This window comes from Excalfactoria chinensis, chromosome 1, assembly GCF_039878825.1.
Source record: "Excalfactoria chinensis isolate bCotChi1 chromosome 1, bCotChi1.hap2, whole genome shotgun sequence".
Classification (NCBI taxonomy): Eukaryota; Metazoa; Chordata; class Aves; order Galliformes; family Phasianidae; genus Excalfactoria; species Excalfactoria chinensis.
The window spans coordinates 68,414,586-68,434,947 of NC_092825.1; the positions used below are offsets into that span (position 1 = coordinate 68,414,586).

A 20,362-nucleotide genomic window follows, 5' to 3' on the forward strand; every position below is an offset into this window, starting at 1 on the left:
GGTGTAAAGCATCCAACCTCAAGCACTAAAACTTACCCTTCACATGAAGAACCTGTTGGTTTGGTTCAAAGGCATTTAGTTGTAAATGTATTTAATGATAAAATTATGAGAAATGCAGGAGTGAACGGTCCTTCTCTCTCTAAACATCTCATTTCTTCCCAAAACCTGATGCTAAGGATGTTCTGGTTAAGATGTGGTCTGAAAGGAGGTGTGTACAACCCCTCAGCAGGAGCTTCCTTTCTGTGTCCCTTTATGCTCAGATTTCACAAAAAGAAAGGCTTCTGTCTTGTGATTGACAGCAAATGCTGTAGGATTATGCATTTCTTTGTAAGAGGTTGATTCCGCTTTGTTCACTGGAAAAGAGTTACTGATACTTGCAGTTTGGAGCTGAGTATGTACAGATATATCTGTATGAGTACAGATACATGCTCATATCTTTATGAATGTATGCATAAGACTACAATCATGTTTTTACAATCAGCACAGGTTTATAAAAGAGAAACTGTGCTTGACCAATGTGACCAACTAGGGATTAATGAACTATGATGAAATGACTAGCTCAGTGGAGGCAGAGAGAACAGTAGATATTGGTTATCTTGACTTTAGAAAGGCTTTTGAGACTGTCACTTCTATTATATCCTCAGACAAACAAATGAAGTATAGACTAGAAAGGACAACAGCAAAGTAAACTGAAAACTAGTTGAACTGCTTGTCTGAAATGACTGTAATCAACAGCACAAAACCCAGTTATTAGTGGTACTATGCAGAGGATTGATTATGGAGTCAATACTGCTTAACATGTTCATTAATGACATGGATGATGGGACAGAATGCACCCTCAGCAAGTTTTCAGCTGATACTTCAAAAAAAAGCCTAGCAGCTGAGAAGAGTGGTTGATCCCCCCACAGGGTTGTGCTGCTGCGCAAGACAGACCTGCACTTAGAGAAGGGTACACAGAGAATCTCACAAAACCTAATAAGAGGAAATGCAGAGTTTCACACCTGGGGAGGAATGTCCCTATGTTTGGAATGTTTTTGCCAGGAAAGTGGTCAGATGGTGGGACAGGTTGCTCAGGGAGACTAGAGTCTCCATTCTTGGAGTTTCTTGGACATATTCAAAGCCAGAATAGAAACTGGTCCAAGGACCAGCTCTAGTTGTCCCCACTTTGAGGGGTTGGACTAGATGATCTCCAGAAGTGCGTTCCAACCCCAACCATTCTGTGATTCTGTACACGAGTGTACATGGCCTAAAATGTTGATAAGGTCAAATTTTTCTCTTGTGACATGAGTTGCACCTCTTTTAGAGGTTTTGGGCTGTGGTACTGGGAATGAAGAGTTCTGCTTTTACCTCACCTCCATGCCAATAATCAAGTCTTGCCATCAGGTCTTGTTTTAAATGTCTAAAATTGAAGCTACTTAAATTACTAGTCACTTGGGACACAGTAGCTTTTAGCATATAAGAAATGGGAAGAGCACATATATACAGTATTTCAGGGGTCTTCCAAATGATCAGAGTCTAGATTTTGCAGAGAAACCTTTGACAATCTTCATGCTTAATTACTACAGGAGCTCTTAATAAGGCTTTCCTTAGCAGAGCAGCTGAGGTCAAGGCAGGACCTCAGGGCCATTTTAGATAGGCATTTCAGCCTCATTTAATATATCTAGCTGAACACTACAGACTTGTGCATGATCCTGCACCGACACTGCTGCGCCAAGCCAAACTCTTACCATCAGGGCTCACAGACTAAAAGCATGCTTCTGCTAGTTTGGCTTGTTTTGCCTACGGCAGGGCAGCAGCCCTATACTCATGCAAACATGGCTTTGTCAGTATGGTGCCCTCTCAACTAGGAGTTTCTTTGCCAGTGTGGTAACCAGTGCTCTTTGTACAAAAAAAAAATATGCTCTTCATGCAGATGTAGCCTGGCAAGTGTTACTGCAGCTGCCACTTAATAGCTCTGCCTGTGCCTGTCCCTGCTGCCTTGAGCAGGGCCATACCTCAGTCACTCCACAGTGCTCTGGCTGTGGGGTCAACAGTTTCCAAAAGGAAGGGGAGGCTCTGCCACAGTGGCAGATGTACAACCTATTGGGCTTCTTGATTTACACCCCTGTAAGGAGAGGACAAACAGGCTCTCAATCTCCACAGTACTCTGTAAGCATTAACTAGTTAATGGAGGAGAATCCCAGAGGAGCAGCGCTCTTAGCAAGGATTGCTGACAAATGCAGTCTATTAGCCGCTGTTCTTACATTTTAGAAAAGGTGGTTTCATTAAGAACAGGCCTGTCACATATCCACGTAGAGCGAGCATCTCCATCTAGAGTCTCTTTTTGTGGTTGATGAAGCCTTTTGTTTTATGCCATCCAAGAAACTGTAGAAAGACCTCATTTGGAATTTTTGGTAGACTTTCTCTCTTACATTGCCTTGTATGAAAAGTGATGTAGAAATTTATCCCGATGAGGGCTGGAGGCACAGGATGGGCCTGCAAACAGCAGAATAATGAAACGTGATTTCTTGACCAGACCTGGTTATTTTAGCTAGCTTGTGATAGTTCTGCAATTCATCTGGGGGCTTAGGAAGGTTTAAATGAGTCATCTCACCACATTTTCCCCTTTTCTTTTGAAAAATACAGAACAGAACAAATATGACTTATGAGAAAATGTCCAGAGCCCTACGCCATTACTACAAACTAAATATTATCCGGAAGGAGCCAGGACAAAGGCTTTTGTTCAGGTAATCTTTTTTATTATCTTTTACCCTAAGAACAATTCAGTTTTGAAGGTGGAAGATGGAATTGCATGTGTGATACTTCATTGCCGCAGTCAGAACATTATTGAAAAGCTGTTTTGACCAGTGCTTCCCAGCTTTCAAGGCAAGCACGCCATTTTAGAAAAATACAGGCCTTTTCAAGTTATTGGTGGAGTCAATAGAAGTGTCTTTCACTCACTTCAAGCAGGCCCCGCTATTTTTTAAGACTTTAGCTATATGATTTGTGATCTCATCCAGACTCCTGTAAAGTCCGGTCCACATTCAACTTCTCAGATACAGCTGCTGGCAAGCACTTAAGTGGGGATCTGATGTTTCCTCAGGAGCATCAACATCGCAGAAGGGAAGTGCTGATGAACACATCTTAGTAGAGGTGCCCTCAAGGAAGAGAGGAACCTGCAGGAGCTGTAAATAAAACCTGAAGCATCAAATTTGATGATATGACCAAGAATGTAAGGAAATAGGGCCCTAAACAGCATGAAGCAGGGAGTTTCTCTATGAACTTGGGTACAACTTGCAAAACAACGAAGTGTAAACACTCCATTTCTCTGCAGACAAGACAAGACAAGGGAGTCTAGTGCGTAATCCCAACCCACGGAACACTGAACTCAATCCAACAACTGCTTTGGGTCCAGTCTGGGTTACTTGTCTGGATCCAGTGATGTTCTTGGAAATTATATCAATAAAAAGGCAGTCTTGGAGCTTGTTTTAAGAAAAGAAACCAACAGAATTGCATTGGCTAAGTACAGCTGAAGAGGTTTCTGTGGAATGTCGTGTTGATATCCGTTTTAGAGAGAGAATTAAATTGGAAAAAGCCAGTGAAGAGGTCACAGGCAGAATCAACTGTGTTATTTTAATTCTTTTTTGGCAAAACATGGAAGTTGCTTCCTAAGGAGTGGTACCAAAGGAGCCTGGATTGGTGTGGCCTTGTGTGAAGATGACATTTCCTGGGGGAATTCTGTGATGCTGAGTAATGCATGCACTTATCTTGGAACCTTTTCTTTGGTGGGAGCACAAACAAAGCAGGAGTCTGCCTCTCCTTCACCAGGCTGCCTATTTTCTCTAAACTCTACTGTAGAAAGTTGCTACCTTTGGAGACCTCAGTTCCTCTGTCAGATTTGCCCCAAAATGACCAATGGATTCAAAGGTCACGAAGCAGCATAAAACACGAGCATATAAACTTCATTTCCTCTGGAAACTGGAGGAGGAAACAAAACAAAGCATTTTTTGCACAATTCCCAGTAAAAACTTACTGATGTTGTTTTCTTAGACCAATTTATATCTGAAGAGAAGAAGAAGAGCAGCTGCAAAAAATCAAGCCATTAACTTGCCTTTCTTGGCTATTTCTCACAAGCACAGAAAGAATGGGAAATGTGAGTTTTTAAGAAACACGCAGTCAGTTGTCTCCTGCAGATATCTGTAGAGGGCTTGATACAAAATGGGGTGAGGCAAAGCTTTCAAGTAGTATGGCTGAATATCTCCTGCAACAGGAGAGGTTACAGATACTGTAGATACCATTTATTCATTAGCGTGAAGTTGTGGGCTGTTTGTTGTTTATTTTTTGATTTATTCAAATGCTGTAATAAACATCCATACTTTGCATTCCTCACCGTGACTTAGTACGCAGACTAGAAGGCATACCCAGAGTTCTACTGTACAGTTCTTATCAGCCCATCTCCCAAATGATTTAGGATACAGAACAAGCAGAAGGCAGAAGACAGGGAGGGCAGTGGGACTGTTCTTTCGATTTCATCCTCATGCAAGATAGCAGGACAAGCACAAGGTTTAAATCGGGGCACAGTAGTACAGCCTGTAGGCTTTGATGAGCTTTCCCTGGGTAGCCAGGGACTGATTCACTATTTCTGTATGCCAGTTTTTCAGCACCATAGCACCATTTATATCAGCAGAGTTCTTCCAGCATACAAATGGGAGTGACACAGCAGTGAGTCACAGACAATTTCTTTTTCCTAAATGCATATGTGCATATGATTTCCAAAATTAGAAGAGGAGGCAAGAGGTTAGTTCCAGGCCGTGCTGTGTGTTTGCTGAGAGGCTCTGGATTTTTCAGACTGAGAGACTGAAGCTTCATAACCTCAAAGGCAGAAGGGGAGGCAAGTCTCACCCATGAGCTTCAGCACTGATTTTTGTGGGTCAGCGATAGTGACAAGGTTCATATCAGTTTGTTTTGTTTTCACTGGAGCCGGGATATCAAGGGTATCATCAGCCTGAAGTAAAATCAGCTCCCCTGATTAATACATTTTGCACTGTTGAATGTTAGCCAGTACCTCATTAATGAAAAAAAAAACACGTTTTGTAGCACTTCCAGTATAAACATGTCTCATTCTGATTTTTCCAGAAGTACTTATGAGTTAGGAAAGTGATTTGTGTTTAGGCTAGGATTTTATCCTTCCTGTGCCATTCTCTTTTCCTATGCTATTAAATCCAGAAAGAAAAAGCAGAGGTCTTCCTTGCTGTCTCTGTGCAGTGGTATAACAAAAGCACCCTGGCAATGATCAAGACTGCAGACCTGACCTGCAGGCTGGTACATGTCCTTTCCCATTTCCTATACTACCATGCCTCCTTAGAAGCAGTTTCTGTTTCTAGCCCTATGCAGACTTAACTGCAGCAGGGCATCAGTATGGACATGGTTTGGCGGGAGCTATTGGTAATAGGAGAATGGTTGGACTGGATTATCTTTTAGGTCTTTTCCAACCTTGTTGGTTCTATGAGCACTGGGAGCTGTGGCATTCATTTACAGAGGACGCTGCTATGCTACAGTTTAACTTGCTTACAATCACACAGGAAAAGACTCTCTTTGCACACAGTTCCCTTTTCTCAGTTAAAGCTTAGCCCAAAACATTTTTCTCTTGGGGCTTTTTCCATTTCCTAGAGCTTGTTCTGACTCGATCCTTGACCCTTTCCAGCTCTGCTCCTTCAGAGTTTCATATTCCCCTTCACTCACCTTCACACAAGCCAGCACAAACTAGTAGCCTTTTGCCTCTATGCCTTGCAGGTGCTTTTGCTTTGAAATGTGCTGGCAATAAAGATCATTCTCATGTCTTTCACCAGACGCCATAAGTGAGTGGACGTGTGGCATACCGTCATCTTACATGGCAACAGCAAACAATATGAGGAAGAAGAAGAAAAACATCATGTCTTGGAAAAGACTGTGGGATTTGGTTAAAATTTGGGCTTGTAAAAAGGGGAGCAGGAGGAAATGCTTGTGGTTTTTGTTTTTTAATTCTTCTCCATTTAGGGAGGAGGGAAGAAGGCAGCAGGCTGCGGAGAAGCTGGGAAATAGCAAGTGATATTGGAGGATACAGGAAAGATGTTCCTGGGGAGCTGTAGAACTCAGGGATCAGCATCTTTATGAAGAGGAGGGCTGAGAGCGCTGGGAAATCACACTTGTTTCTGTGTCTTTCAGGTTCATGAAGACCCCAGATGAGATTATGAGTGGCCGAACAGACCGCCTTGAGCACCTTGAATCCCAGGCACTGGATGAACAAATATACCAAGAAGATGAGTGCTGAAGGGAACTGGTGCACCACCTCTGTGGGTTTATGTGAGAAACATCTGCTTGGATGGCTGGCATGGTTTGGGAGGGGAAGCAACCCCACAGAAGCAGTAGTGGGGGTCTCCGCTTAGCTTGAAGACCGTGCAGGACCTGAAGCACCTTAACAAAACAAACAAACAGGCAGAAGTGGTGCTGGCAGAAAAGTAAATGGGAGAAAGCCTGGACTTACGCACTACTTCACTGTTCCTACAAAGTCTCCCTTGAGTTCTTTCTTTCTTTTTGGTTTAAGTTTTTGGTTTTTTTGTTTCTTTGGGTATTTTTTGTTGTTGTTTTTTTGTTGTTTTTTTTTTCCCCCCCCCCAATAAACATGTAGTTTGACTTCCCTTTTCTCACATAGGGCAAAATGTGAGATTATGGTTTTTTTTTCCTTCGGGAGGCTTTCCTTTGGGAACAGAGTGTTCTTACTTTCCTTGCAAGTCTCATGAGATAACACCACATGAAACAGCAGTGACACACAAGGGATTTGCTCAAGGGTTCTAGTTTGCTTGGATCCATTTCTGTGTGCTGTGTCTGCTAAATGTACTGAAGCTACCAAAAGAATTTACCACAGATATCTATCAAGCAAGGAGGAGTCTCCGTTCATGTGTAGGCTGGGATGGCATTCCAACATAGCTTGGGTTCATGAATCCTTGAGTAGCTGTTAACTTCTGGCATATGGACCAAAACCAGTCACCTAAGTGCTCCAGGGAGGGGAGAAATAAATGTGGCAAACCTCTGCAATAGACCAATGTTGACATTTTCCCTCCCTCTAGCAAAGGGGTGATAGAGTGGAGGAGGGGGGAGAGGGACAGGGGCAACTACAAATATATATGTGTATATGTAAACCCCACAGCGTGCACAATGCAGAGTTTTAGCTCAAAGGCTTTGATAAAAAAGTGAAGGGTAAAATATCTGAAGTCACAGAAGGAAGGTTTTGTCCTTACATGTGCTAGCAGTTTTGGGGTGAAGGACTTTCCATCTTAAGAAGAATGCAGAGGGACCCCTCACATGGTTTGTACTGCTCAGAAACCACTCCAGGATCATTTTGTGCTCCTGGAGAGATAGCTGAATCACCAATATGAAAACCAATGGTAGAGAACTAGAAACCAAATAGGTATAGTGATACTTTGGAATTGATTTTGTTTTGGAGTTTGGTTTTCTCCCTCCCATGCCTCCCTGCCCTTCCCCACCCAACAGCTTTCCCATCTAGGAATCTTGTCTCAGCTTGCCTGTTCTTAATGTGATTTTAAAGACCAGAAAAAAAAAAAAAAAGAAATCCCAGATCTGTGTTGCTTTCTTGGTTTTGTTTTTGTTTTCTTGCAAGGTGCCCTATTTTTTTACACCTTCTATTTGGTTTGCAACACGAGGGTGCTTTGCAGGAGGCAAGAGCCGTGCCTGTTTAGTTGCTCGGGCTGGAAAGCTCAGTAGTCCTTAATGCCCAGTACTCAAGGAACTACTGGCCCTTTGCATTTCACACTGCTTGGGCTGCCGTGACAGGAAAGTCTGTGGCACTCAGTTATCCAGTGATCCATCAGCAGTGGTCCACGTAATGGAAAGAATGCAGAGCAGAAATGATACTTGCAAAGTGTGAAGATGTACACAGAAACTGCGTATGAAGCATGTGATTACTGGAGGAAAGCAAGTCCACGCTGGGTCATTTAAAACAGAAAGCCTCTTTTATGGGAAAATGCATACGAGAAATGGATAAAAGGAAAAAAAAAATTAAAAAGGATTAATGTAATGAACTTCAACCAAAAAAATAAGGTACATTCCCATGATAGCACTTCTATTACCTATAAACCAGCACTGCGTTTGATCTTAGCACATATTAACAAGAGGGTTAATCTACCCAGAAAAAAATAGCACTTGGCAATGAACAGAGGCCTGTATGTTTAAACAAAGATAGCCCAGTCTCACAAAAGACGTTATTGAGTCACAACTGCAGAAGGAAAGGCTTTGTTGAGGACAAAGATAGGCATCATATAACAAGGAGAAGTTTTGCAGAGCCAGTGTCTGATGAGGAGCAACAGGGCGTACATCTCTCCCTCAGCTCTTCCCAGGCACATCTTTTTATTAGAGTGTGTTAGAAGTCTGAGCACACAAAGTGCTTGACTTCTTCTGCCTCAGAAAAAAGGGCACGTGAATGAGAGGTGAGCAGGTGACCCATCACTGCTGCAGCTCTGAAATACTTAGAGCTCATGAGATGGAGGCACAGGGAGAGATTCCCAGTTCACAGGCCTGAAACCAAAGGGGCCACAATGATTCCAACCCTAAACCTAGGGACCACAACAATACTGACCCAAGGGCACTTGGTTGCAGCCATGCTTTGGGAGCTGGGGTTGTGTCCTCCAACTGAATGAGGAGCACAGAGGGCATCGGAATGCATCTTCCTGGGGAGATCAGAGGAGTAACTCAGGAGAAGATGGTGAGTGACAGATGAAGTGAGTGTCAATGTAAAGGAAGTCTCTTGACGGCTTCTTCTGTTTCTTAGGATGTACAGCAGTAGAAAAAAAGAAAAAGCACAGTTGATATCCTTCACTTGTCCGGCTGTGATGGCTGCATGCACTGCATCTTTTTTACTGCTCCAGCTGCTGTTATGAGATGATGGGGAAGAAAGATAATACGTACCTTCTATTCAAAGTGTTTTGCTTTGCTGAGCCACAGGATTTTGTTATGGTGAAGGTGCACAGTAGGGAAGTAGAGGCCAGGAAGTAGTCAACCAGCATAAGCCCATATGCTCTCCAGGTGAGCTAGTAAGCAGTTTGTCTTCAGCACTGGTAAGGCAGGAAAAAACAAGGAATCCTAAAATCCCATGTGTCACCCAGAGGGAAAATTTGTAGGGGAAATTTAATACAGGAAATGTTCACCTTTACCAAAAATACAACCTTTATCACTTGCAGAATCGAGTCAAAGGGAAAAAAGGTTGGGAACTACCTTCCTGTTTGTGTGTGAGGACATCTCAGGACAACTACGTCTCCATCCCAGTCATCAAATTCTCCCAAGTCTCAGGCCAGCCAGAAAGAAAATACCCTTCAAACATGGAGCAGACTGTTCCGTGGACCCTGCCTGGCCTCCAGCCACTCTGCATGCTGCAGGCTGTGGGACGTTGTGTGGAGACCTGCAGAACGTGAACTGTTCCTAGGGTCTTGTAAGCAAGGTTGTCAGCAGTGGCTACGAAATATAGAAACAAGCTCCAACAGCTGCAGTAAGCAGATTCCCCTTCACCTCCAAATGGCAGATCTGAGGAGTGCAAACTGCATTCATGTTCAGGGCAACAGAAACACTTGCTGTGTGTCTAGGCTAGCACAGGCAACGCTGACCAGCCCTGAAAACCACCCCCCCTTCCCAGTTTCTGATTTCCCAGTGCAGAAATTGCTGTCAGCATGGCAACCGAGCTTTCTATCTCTTACTCTAGCAAGTGGGAAAAGAAATACTCAGCAAAGCTCAAGAAATACTCGGCAAAGGATCTCCACACTGCAGCTGAGTGGGACCATCATTGCAACCTGCAAGCAGCCAAGTAGGCTGTGCTGCAGCTCCACGACTAAATATTTTCTTCAGTTTTCCGACTGATGTTGGATGTCTTTTGATGGCCTCTCCATCCACAAACCCATGTGTGCATTCTGCAGATCTCTTTGTCAACCCCGTGCAAACCCAGAATGCATCACTTTGAGGATTTGGGGTTCTGGGTTTCTTTTTGTTTGTTTTTGTTTTGCTTTGTTTTCAATAAAATCCTCGTCTTTTCATCCCTGGTGGGGGGTTTCTTTCTTTCTTTCTTTGTTGAAGGTGTGGGTTTAAGGGACTGAATCAGATGAATGTAACCAAACAAAAACAAAAAGCCTCATCTCAGGGCCAGTGAGTTGCAAATAATTTTTAAAATGCCTGTAATTACATCATCTCAATAAAGAAAAAATTTAATACAAAAATGGGAACACCACCTTTTGTTGGATCAATCGTTGCTAAAAAAGGTCCTTTCTTTTTAAGAAGTCTGGTACCTGAGTAGAGAGCAGCAGCTGGTTTCAATCAGGAAAGATAACCTGCGGGCTTTCCATGCCCAAACGTGTGTGAGTGAAGCCTGCATCTTCCCTGGGAAGCTTTGTTTGGAAGAGTTAATGCTGTCCCTTGAAGTATTTACTTTGCCTTCACCCTTAGCAGTCAGCAGAGTACTGTACGGGTGCCAGGAGGAGGCATCTGCTTGTCTCCCCTTGTCCCACAGAACATACAGAGGGAAAGCACAGAAGTGAGGAGCTGTAATAACTGTTGCATCTATTGGGTCCTGCTAAACAGAGCAGCTCAATTTTGAGAGCAGTAACAATTGCCATAGCGTTTGTCTTAGCAAACCAGTCCAGAAACAAAGCCCCTAAGATGCTGTTGTTCCAACAAAGGGAGTCCTCATCTTTGTGTTTCACATTGAAGCAGGTAAGATGCAGGGATCCCACTGACACTTATGTTCTCAGTGGCAAGGGGACAGCATGGCCAAGGCATCAGGCACTTCTTGCAGTTCATTATTCCCTGGAGAGCCCTTTCCCACACTGAGCAGGCTATGAGCGTGTACAGCAGCAGGGTAGTGGCTGCCATGTCACAACAACCACATCTGGGCAGTGAGGCCACATCTGGCACTCTGTGCTGGGTAAAGTCATGTGGATCCCAACTACGGCTTGGGATGGACCCGTGACAACCTGGCTGATCTGTGGAGTTATCTGATCAGCTGCTTCTCACTTGCTATTTTTTCTTGCTTTTCTTTCACTGATGTTGTTGAAACACAAGGAGAATAAGCACTGAACAAACCCCTTTTTGAACCAAAACATCACATGAGAAGGAAACAATGTGTTTTGCTCCACGACTCTGCCCCTCCAGGCTATTTCCCTTCATTTCGGAAGAGGAAATACGTGTATCCTACACATCATTGCAGCTTTCTGTGCACTTTAAGCAACAGCTAACATTGCAGGGTGAAAGTGTATGGAGGAAATCTTTGGTATTTTTGGCTGTCACTGCATTGAGCAACAGTTTCAGAGCTGCCTCTTGAACTCAGAGACCTTAGAGAACACGTTTTCTGGGCTGTAGCGAAGGAACAGCCTAGATGCTCAGTACATCTTTACATTCTAACATTAATTCAGCTCTAGAGCTACTGCGCCAATACCACCACCAGGATGACAGCTGGTACATATGCTTGCAGACTATGGCTGCATCAGATTCCACAGTGATGACCCGGAGAGAAATGGCAAGGGTGGCAAAGTGGGCCTTTGGCCTAGGACTTGGTGGGGCTGCCAGTGAAGTATTGGCTGCAGCAGTTAATTATGTAGAAATCCATTCTGAAGTCATACTTTGCAGAAACATTTTTACTTCTCCCAGATGAGGCTCCACCCGTGAGGCCATGTGCAAGCAAGGCCATTCTTCTTTCTCCAGAAGGACCCTGCAGTGTCAGTGGTAGTGTGCTCATGTGTTATGCTTGCTTGCTGCAGCCCCGAGGGGTGTCTCTGGTGGAACTTCAGATGGACTGGAGAAAAAATCACCTTCACCAGTACTTGGAATCATAGAATCACAGAATGTCAGTGACTAGAAGGGACCTGGAAGATCATCTAGTCCAATGCCCCTGCCGGAGCAGGAACACCTACAACAGGTCACATCTGGAATGCCTCCAGGCAGCTTTTGAATGTCTCCAGAGAAGGAGACCCCACAACCTTTCTGGGCAGCCTGTTCCAGTGTTCTGTTACCATCACTGTGAAGAAGTTTTTTCTCATATTTATGTGGAACCTCCTGTGTTCCAGATCGCACATATTGCCCCTTGTTCTACCCTACACTGAGATAAGCCTGGCTCCATCCTCCCATCACTCACCATTTACATATTTACAAATGTTAATAAGGTCACTCCTCAGTCTCCTCCAAGCTAAGGAGACCCAGCTCCCCCAGCCTCTACATAAGGAAGATTCTCCACTCCCTTAGTCATCTTTGTGACTTTGCACTGGAGTCTCTGAAGCAGTTCCCTGTCCTTCTTGAATTGAAGGACCTGGAACTGGACACAGTATTCCAGATGGGGTCTCACCAGGGCAGAGCAGAATGGGAAGAGAACCTCTCTTGACCTAAAAAGTGGAGAGGAGAATGTCTGAGAGCATGGGCAAAAAGTATCTGCTGTGCTGCAGGAGCACGGATGGCTCTGAAAGCCATCTTCCTTCATGAAGCACTTCAGAAGAAACTGCTGCCATCCTGCCAGATACAGCAAGGGGAAGAGGGTTGGGCGGGAGTAAGGAAAGGAATGAAGCCAGTTGAAGCTTTCCCCTCACCAAGAGGCTTCCAAGGGGGCCCAAAAGAGAGCTGGGTGATGCTGGAGGCTCAGCTTCCCAGCACCCACCTTTGAAAGAGGCAAGGGCGTGAGATGCCCAAAAAATCAGTGCCTACCCCAGCAAAAAATGGAGTGGTTTGATCAACAAAATTGCATCAGACTTCCTTCATTCATGATGTTCCTACCTGTTTTTCCAAAACTACTCAAAAATTACATTGTTTTGAAAGCAAAGTGGAAGAAAAGGTGGAAGAAAGAGCCTGTCTTCTCACCTTCTTCCCTCCAGTCCACACTTTCCTCACCTCTCTGCCATAATAAAAGGAGATGGGAGGTGATGGATAATCATCTGTTCATTCTGCTGGGGCTGGATCTGTCAATGAAATGACCTTTTTCTTCCTCCCTTGTGGCAATAATCTTCTGTCCCTGCTGTAACTGCCCTCATTAGCCTAAAAGGACAACATAATGCTACTGAATGACTTTTCCGCTGCTGGTCACCATAAGCTTGGGCAACAACTTCATTTCTTGATCTGCTCTTTGCCTTCCTTGTGCTAGCATGGGGCTTAGACTCAGTGTGGTTGTTCACTGTGCAGGACATCAATTCCTTATTGTGATTATTGCCAGACTGGTGATGATAAAGAATATATTTCTGGCAGCTGCTACAGAGCGCATGTTTGCTTCAGTGTTATCCCTTTGCCAGTGGAAGAGACTGTGTGTGGCTCTGCCAGCCTCTGTAGAGCACAGAAACCAGACAGGGACACCAAAGTACAACTAGGCCTGTGACGCATTAAGCACCTGAGGACTACAGCCAACATTCAAGTTAAAAAGAACACATAGAGACCTCATGTAGGACAATAGAGGTCATTATGACCGATATGATCAGTTGTAAAACCTGCAGGGACACATCAATCTTTCCGCCTCCTGCAAACACCTGTGCATAAAGTTTCCCAGCATCTCAAAGTGTTGGAGAACAGCCGCAACAGGAAGAGCGATAACAGTTCAGGAATTAGAATTGATCTTGTGCCGCCTGATAAACACTAGTAGCCTGGGGTTGTTGGTGTGAAGCCAAGCTCTGCTAAATGGACAAAGTTTTCAAGTGAACCCTTCCCAGTGTTTGACAAGGTAAAAGGAAGGAACCAGAGCAAAGACAGCTTGAACAAAGCAGGCATTGTTTCCCTGCGCTCCATAAAGCAGTGAATGTCTAAACCCTCAGAGGAAGGTGAGGAAAAGCAGCAGATAGGTAGATGAAAGCTGAGGCAAGGAGGGGGGCAGATTGGACCAGCAGAAAGCTGAAACCTGAGTGTGGTCACCATATGCACTCTGTACCAGAAACCAGTATGTTCAGTCTCTCCTTCCCAAGGTCGGAGCCAAGGTCAGAAGCTTCTGCTTGGCTCGTGCATTCTTGCAGGATCTGAACCAATTTCCATTCAAACACTTGAAGAATGAGGGCTCCTGCCCCTTTGAAAGAGATGGAGTTAATCGTCCCCAGGGCTCCAACCCATGCCTTCCTTTCTATTTAACTGTTTCTCTACTCTGCTTCCTAGCTCTCACAGATGGGACTGTTCAGCCTGGAGTAGAGAAGGCTGCTGGGAAATCTGATGATGGCCTTTCAGTCTCTAAAGCAGGGCAATAAGAAAGGACAGACTTTTTAGCAGGGTCTGTTGCAGTAGGACAAAGGGAAATGGTCTCAAACTAAAAGAGGGGAGGTTTGGACTAGATATAAGGAACAAGTTATTTACAGTAACAGTGGTGGGGCACTGGAACAGGTTGCCTAGAGAGGTGGTGGATGCCCTGTTCTTGGAGACATTCAAGGTCAGGTCAAACAGGGCTCTGAGCAAACTGATCTAGCTGTAGATTTCCCTATTCTTTGAGGGGAGTTAGACTAGGTGACTTTTAAGGGCCCCTTCCAACTCAAATGATTCTTTGATTCCATGGTTGTGTTTTTCTTTCTTATTCTTCCTGTATTATTCTTGCTTATGCTTCTTGTGAACTGTAGTATTCCCACTCATACATTAAGATCCTCACCAACTGCAATCAGTTCAATTCACACTCATAATTTTCGACTAAATATGCTTGAAATGCATAGAAGGAACTGAAGCTCCACCACACCACTGCTTCCCAGAGGGGCTGCACCCGACACATGGAGCTACAGGATGCAGCCACACTTCCTTCTTGGGGTGCTGATTGTGCTGCTCTCCTGCCCTCCTGCAGGAAGGGCTACACCGTCCATCTGCTTGGAGCAGGTTGACATGGAATAGAAAGGCAAAAGGGAAGTCCACACGGATCCATTTAATTCCCTGGGAGCCCAGGTAACCCAAGAACCACATTTCTTCCAAACCTTCAGCTGAGATGTGAGGTTTTCTCCCCATCCAAGAACAGCCCTCTGGAGAATGCCTGAAAATAGAGTTATCCAATACATCAGCACAGGAGAGTGTCCATTTCCTTATTTCTCTTCAAAATGTTCTTCATGTTTGTGAATGCTCTTCAGAACATGCTGACTCAAAGATGAAGGTTTCTTCTTCACATTCTTTCTCATCTCACATCCCAGTTCGCTCCTAAAAAAATCAGGGAAAACAGCAAGCAGAAATAATTAACAGGCAACTGAATTTCACATGTCCAAGACTTCAGCCAACATTCAGTTCAAATCCTCTAACCCAACACTGAAATTTCCTCACCATTACGCAGAGCAGGGAGAAAACAGTCCAGACAGATATGCCGCTCCAACGTTAACAATTTCATGCATGAAGTGACACCTTTCCTTTGCAAAAGCCAATGGAAATTAGGACTGTATAAAATCCATGCAATACAGAGGTCTGAGCAGTATCCAGAAAATAGCCTACACAAGAAACCTGAGGGTTTGTTACAAAATTAGAACGTACTTAACCACCGCAGCAACCTTCTCAACCATACCAGTTACCACCCTGGAGTCAAAACCACAACGACTTGTTTTGATGGTTATTTGCAGAGACCTGGATTCTGTACTGACATCCATCAGCTCCCAGCACAGATGAACTGACAGTATAAAATCAGATTCAAACCCAATTATTAAATACTCGTGTGCCCAGGGTTGTCAATCCACATGTTTCTGTTTAGAAGGCTTTCATTAGAAATGTTTTCATACTGAAGGGTAAGTTTGGTGTGCAAAAAAGAAAGGCTTTGTAAACTCAAAATGAGTTCAGCTCAAAAGAGAAGAACATGAGGCCCAGTTTACAAAAGGACTGATGAACACACAGTTTTCACTGAAGCCAACAGAAGCTACCATTCATTTGGAAATCTGACTGTTCCTTTAGGATCCTAAATCCACTGATTCTTGATTTGTGCACTTTATTAGCCATACCTTGTATTATACTTTCTAAGTTGCTCTTCAAAATCATCACTGCCCAGCATAAAGTCCCTGTGTCATGCACATGCAGATCTCTTTGTAGAAGCCTGGCTGGAGGAGTGAGGAACTACGATGCCTGTGTTGATGAAACTGAACCCCACACAGAAAGTTTCTTTGGTTCCTTCGCATCTATCTGCTGTTTATATCAAAATATTACCTGCTGTGGATCTACAGACTATTGGATGGAACTCACTGCTGGCTGCAGCAAGGGCTGGCAGTGTCCCATCAGATGTGCCCAAGCCCTCCCATGGACCCTGAGACCAGATGAAGTGCCTCCCTTTCCCAAATGTCTCTGGTGACCTATCTGGCCAGAATGCCAGAAAGATATTCTGAGAGGCCTTTAGCAGCCCAAAGCACTGTCTGTAGGAAGGTTCTTCATCCAGTGGGTGCATCTGAGCCCAACACCCACAGCATGAGTACTACTCTCCTATATCAAACCCTTGCTTCAACCAACAGCAATGGGACAGTGGCTGCCTGGTGAGAGAAACAGCCACATTTGCTCCTTTCCACATAAAACACAATAGAACCCTGACCCCAGCAGGGCTGTTGGAACTAGGTGATCTTTGAGGTCCCTTCCAACCCAAGCCATTCTGTGATTCTGTGACTGATGAGGGGAAATGGCCTCAAGTTGTGCCAGGGTAAGTTGGATGTCAGGAAACATTTCTTTCCAGAAAGGTTAAACACTGGAATAGGCTCCCCAGGGAGGTGGTTGAGTCACCCCTGGATGTGTTTAAGAGCCGTTTGGATGTGGTGGTCAGAGATATGGTTTAGCAGAGGGTTGTTAGAGTTACGGTACTATGATTAGACTGCGGTTGGACTTGATGGTCTTTGAGGTCTCTTCCAACCTGGGTAATTCTATGATTCTATGAACCACAGAACCATAGAATATCCCAAGTTGAAAGGGACCCACAGAAATTACTGACTCCAACCTCTGGCTGCACACAGGACTACCCAAAATTCAAAATCTATGCTTGAGAACTTTGCCCAAATACTCCTTGCACTCTGGCAGCTTGAAGCCATACCCACTGCCCTGGGCAGCCTGTTCCAAGGCCCGACCACCCTGTGGTGCAGACCCTGTCCCTGTTCCCCATCTGCCCCTCCCCTGGCACAGCTCCATGCCGTTCCCTCGGGCCCTGTCGCTGTCACACAGAGCAGAGCTCAGCGCTGCCCCTCCGCTCCCTGTGAGGAGCTGCAGCCGCCATCAGGCCTCCCCTCAGATCCTCTGTTCTGGGCCCAGCACACCAAGGGACCTCAGCTGCTCCTCATACACAGGTGAGAGCAAAAGGTGACAACCTTTCACCTTCATGACAGGTGCAACACAGTTTTGTGTCACTTAGAGAAGTGGTGTGTTGCTTTGGACTCATACGCCACCATCACGGCTCAGCATTCCTGCTTCAGACCATTGGCAGGAGGGCTGGGAGTCACTCTTAGTTGCAGCATCCATGACTGAAGCCAGAAACGTGCACAGTGCAGGAAGGAGTGGAGTGAGAGTCCCTGCTGAGAAGCAGACCATGGATCAGGACTGCCAGAATGAGATTCTGATGGGGAAAGGATAAATATTTATCTAAGGGAATTTTAGAAAGCAGGGGATATTTTTCATTTAGTTGCAGCTCGTTCAGGAAATTATTCATTTTTCAAATGAAAACATTTTCTTCAAATTCAAAACAACTGTTTTTCTCCTGGCTTTTGTTTACAGAAAGAAAGGAAGAGCCTCAGCTCTGCCCTTTTTCATTCATCCTCCATTAAATGTCATCCAAGTCCTGCGTCTCAAATTGAGAAGTCATTTTTCATAATAATAACTTTTTTAAAGTGTTGAGAGGGTTTCCTGATCGGCCGAAGCCACAGCTGTGGCACAGAGGGCAGCGAGATCATGTGCCTCTCTGCTTGTTGGATGAACACTGGGTTGGTTATTTGTAATGAGCTTCTTAGCACCAGAAAAAGTGAAGGGGAAAACGATTGATTGATCTCTTCAAAAGCCACTTAAGCAGTCCTAGGCTGAGAAAACAAGTACCTCCAGCTCACTCCTACTTCTTCCATTTTGCTCCTTATTACTGAAGGCAGGAGCCTCCTGCAGGTTCCAGTCACCTGGGGTCTGTATGGATTAAGTGAGAATTTCCAGTTCACAAAATCACCTTCTGTTCCTCCCTCTCTCACCTCATAGTCATGTTCCCAGGATCCCTGGTTACCAAAAATTCACAGGCTTTATGCTACAACAGAGGGCCAGTAATATGGTCTGTTGCTAAGCCTGAAAAGAACTGAAAGAGCTGAGGCTGTTTGGCCTGGAGAAGAGAGGGCTCAGGGGAGACATGAGAGCAACCTTTCAGTATCTATAGAGGGTCTTTAAGAATTGTAGAATCATAGAATGATTTGAGTTGGAAGAAATATTTCAAGGCCATCTGGTCCAACTCCCCTGCAATGAACAGGGAAACCCTGCTCTGAGCAACCTGATCTCACTCTAGATGTCCCTGTGCACTGCAGGGGAGTTAGACTAGATGACATTTAAGGGTCCTTTCCAATTCAAATGACTCTATGGTCTATGATCTAACCCACAGTCCCCAGGGAGCTTGTTCCTGAGAGATAACATCTACCCCCTATCCCTCACAGGGACTCCAATCAGGTGTTAACTCCAGCTTCATAGGGCATCTCAGCTGCTGTAGTAATTATATGACCATTCAAGACAAAGTGTTAGCTGTAATTATTAAATCTTACAAATGCAGAAACAAAGCAAAATGGGATATAACTTGTGGAGAAGGGAAACAGGCAATGTCGCTCAGCATGTAGACCAGCTTTCCCATTTGTACATCTTAGCGTGCAACAAATTGAGAACATAGCATAGTAAATCCACTCTAATAAAGGAATGGATGTACCTGAACAAGGAAGTGGCAGCAAACCAGCCAAGTGAGAGCTGTTGCAAAGTGGCAGGAGATAACATGCTGCTTCCAGGATTAACTGCAGGTACAAGATGCATTTACAACTGCAACTGAGGATATAAAGGCAAACAAAAAAGCACAAACATATTGCAAAGAACTGACTTCCAATCTCTGACCACTCCCGTGAAGCACCCTCTAGACCAACCAACACAACATGGCTTAGAGCACATTTAGCCACAGATGTTATTCTGGTAACCCAGATCCTCCCTCATTCCCACTGCCCTCCCAATGCCAGCAGACATGAAGCAAATTGACCTAGGAAAAAGTAACCCAAACAGAAAGTGCAGGCTGGTTTTCACCCACTTCAGTGCCCTGATCTGACTCACAATCAAATGTGCAAACCTTATTGCTGCTGCAAGGTGGGCAGCAAAAACATGCATCCCAAAGGGGAGCACTGGATCTCTCCAGTCAGCACTGCTGCTCTCCCCAGTGGTCTCTTGCCTGAAGACCACCATAGTGTCAAGAGAAACCCCATCCTTCACAAGATCAAAATCCACCAGAAAGAGTTCACTTCAGTGCACATTCTACTTGATAACACCATGCACATCACAGCCTCCAGGCTTCTGCTTCTGCACTGGCACTGCGATGTGCACTTCCAGCATGATCTGAAAATCAGACCTTTCTTCTTGCATGAGAGGATAGACACAGAAGTAACCACCTCCACAAAAGACTGCTATAATTACTGGGCTCCAAAATCCCCAAGATATTCACTTGCCAGCTCCCACTACTGTTTTGATTCTCTCCATGAATGCACATGAAGGGAAGATGATGGATGTTGAAAGCTCTGCTCACAGAGGCAGCAGGTACTTTCCTAATGCCCCTGACTGCCCCTGAGCAATTCCCCCTTGCCTTGAACCCTCCCAGCACTTCATGGGGTTATGAAGTCCAAGAACAGCAGCAAGGGGATTTTAGGGGTTCAGTTCTGCCATCTGGCATCACATGGGGAGCTCCCATAGCTAAGACCTCATGTGGCCAAGGCCTCATGTGACAGCTTCCTCTAGAATTCCCCTGAGCGTGACCAGCTGAGCTGCACCACACTGAGTCCTCCAACCTGAGCACACAGCACTTCCTGGGCTTGACTTAGCCAAGATTGCAGTCAGACACTTTGCAAGCAAGAAATATATATATTTCTTTTTCCATCTCATAAATATGTGGATGAGAGGCTGGTGCAATTGCAGGAATTCCAGGGTTTTTTTGACACGAGGTGATTGAATTGGCACCTGGCCTGATGGCTGCAGATGGGTTCCATCTGTCTCAAAAGGAAAAGTGGATCCCAAGCCCAGGAGCTGGGGCTTTAAACTAGGTCTGAAGGGGGAAAGGGATGAAACGAGGTTTGCTAGATGAGCCTGAGGGAGCAGTGATGGGTTTGGGCGGGAGGCCAGTGACTCAGCTGAGTCCTCTACACCAGTGCACAAAGCATGGGCAACAAGCAGGAGGAGCTGGAAGCCATTGTGCATCAGGCAAACT

The 20,362-nt window shown here is 44.9% G+C and overlaps 1 protein-coding gene across 1 annotated transcript in view; it reads left to right on the forward strand.

Annotated features, from left to right (window-relative positions):
* Positions 1 to 9,934, forward strand: part of ETV6 (ETS variant transcription factor 6) — a 130,049-nt gene extending 120,115 nt beyond the window's left edge. The window contains exons 7-8 of the mRNA XM_072358681.1: positions 2,626 to 2,726; positions 6,184 to 9,934. Coding sequence (XP_072214782.1) covers positions 2,626 to 2,726; positions 6,184 to 6,289 — 207 coding nt within the window. The 3' untranslated portion in view covers positions 6,290 to 9,934. The remainder of the gene's footprint in view (positions 1 to 2,625; positions 2,727 to 6,183) is intronic.
* The last annotated feature ends 10,428 nt before the right edge of the window (positions 9,935 to 20,362 follow it).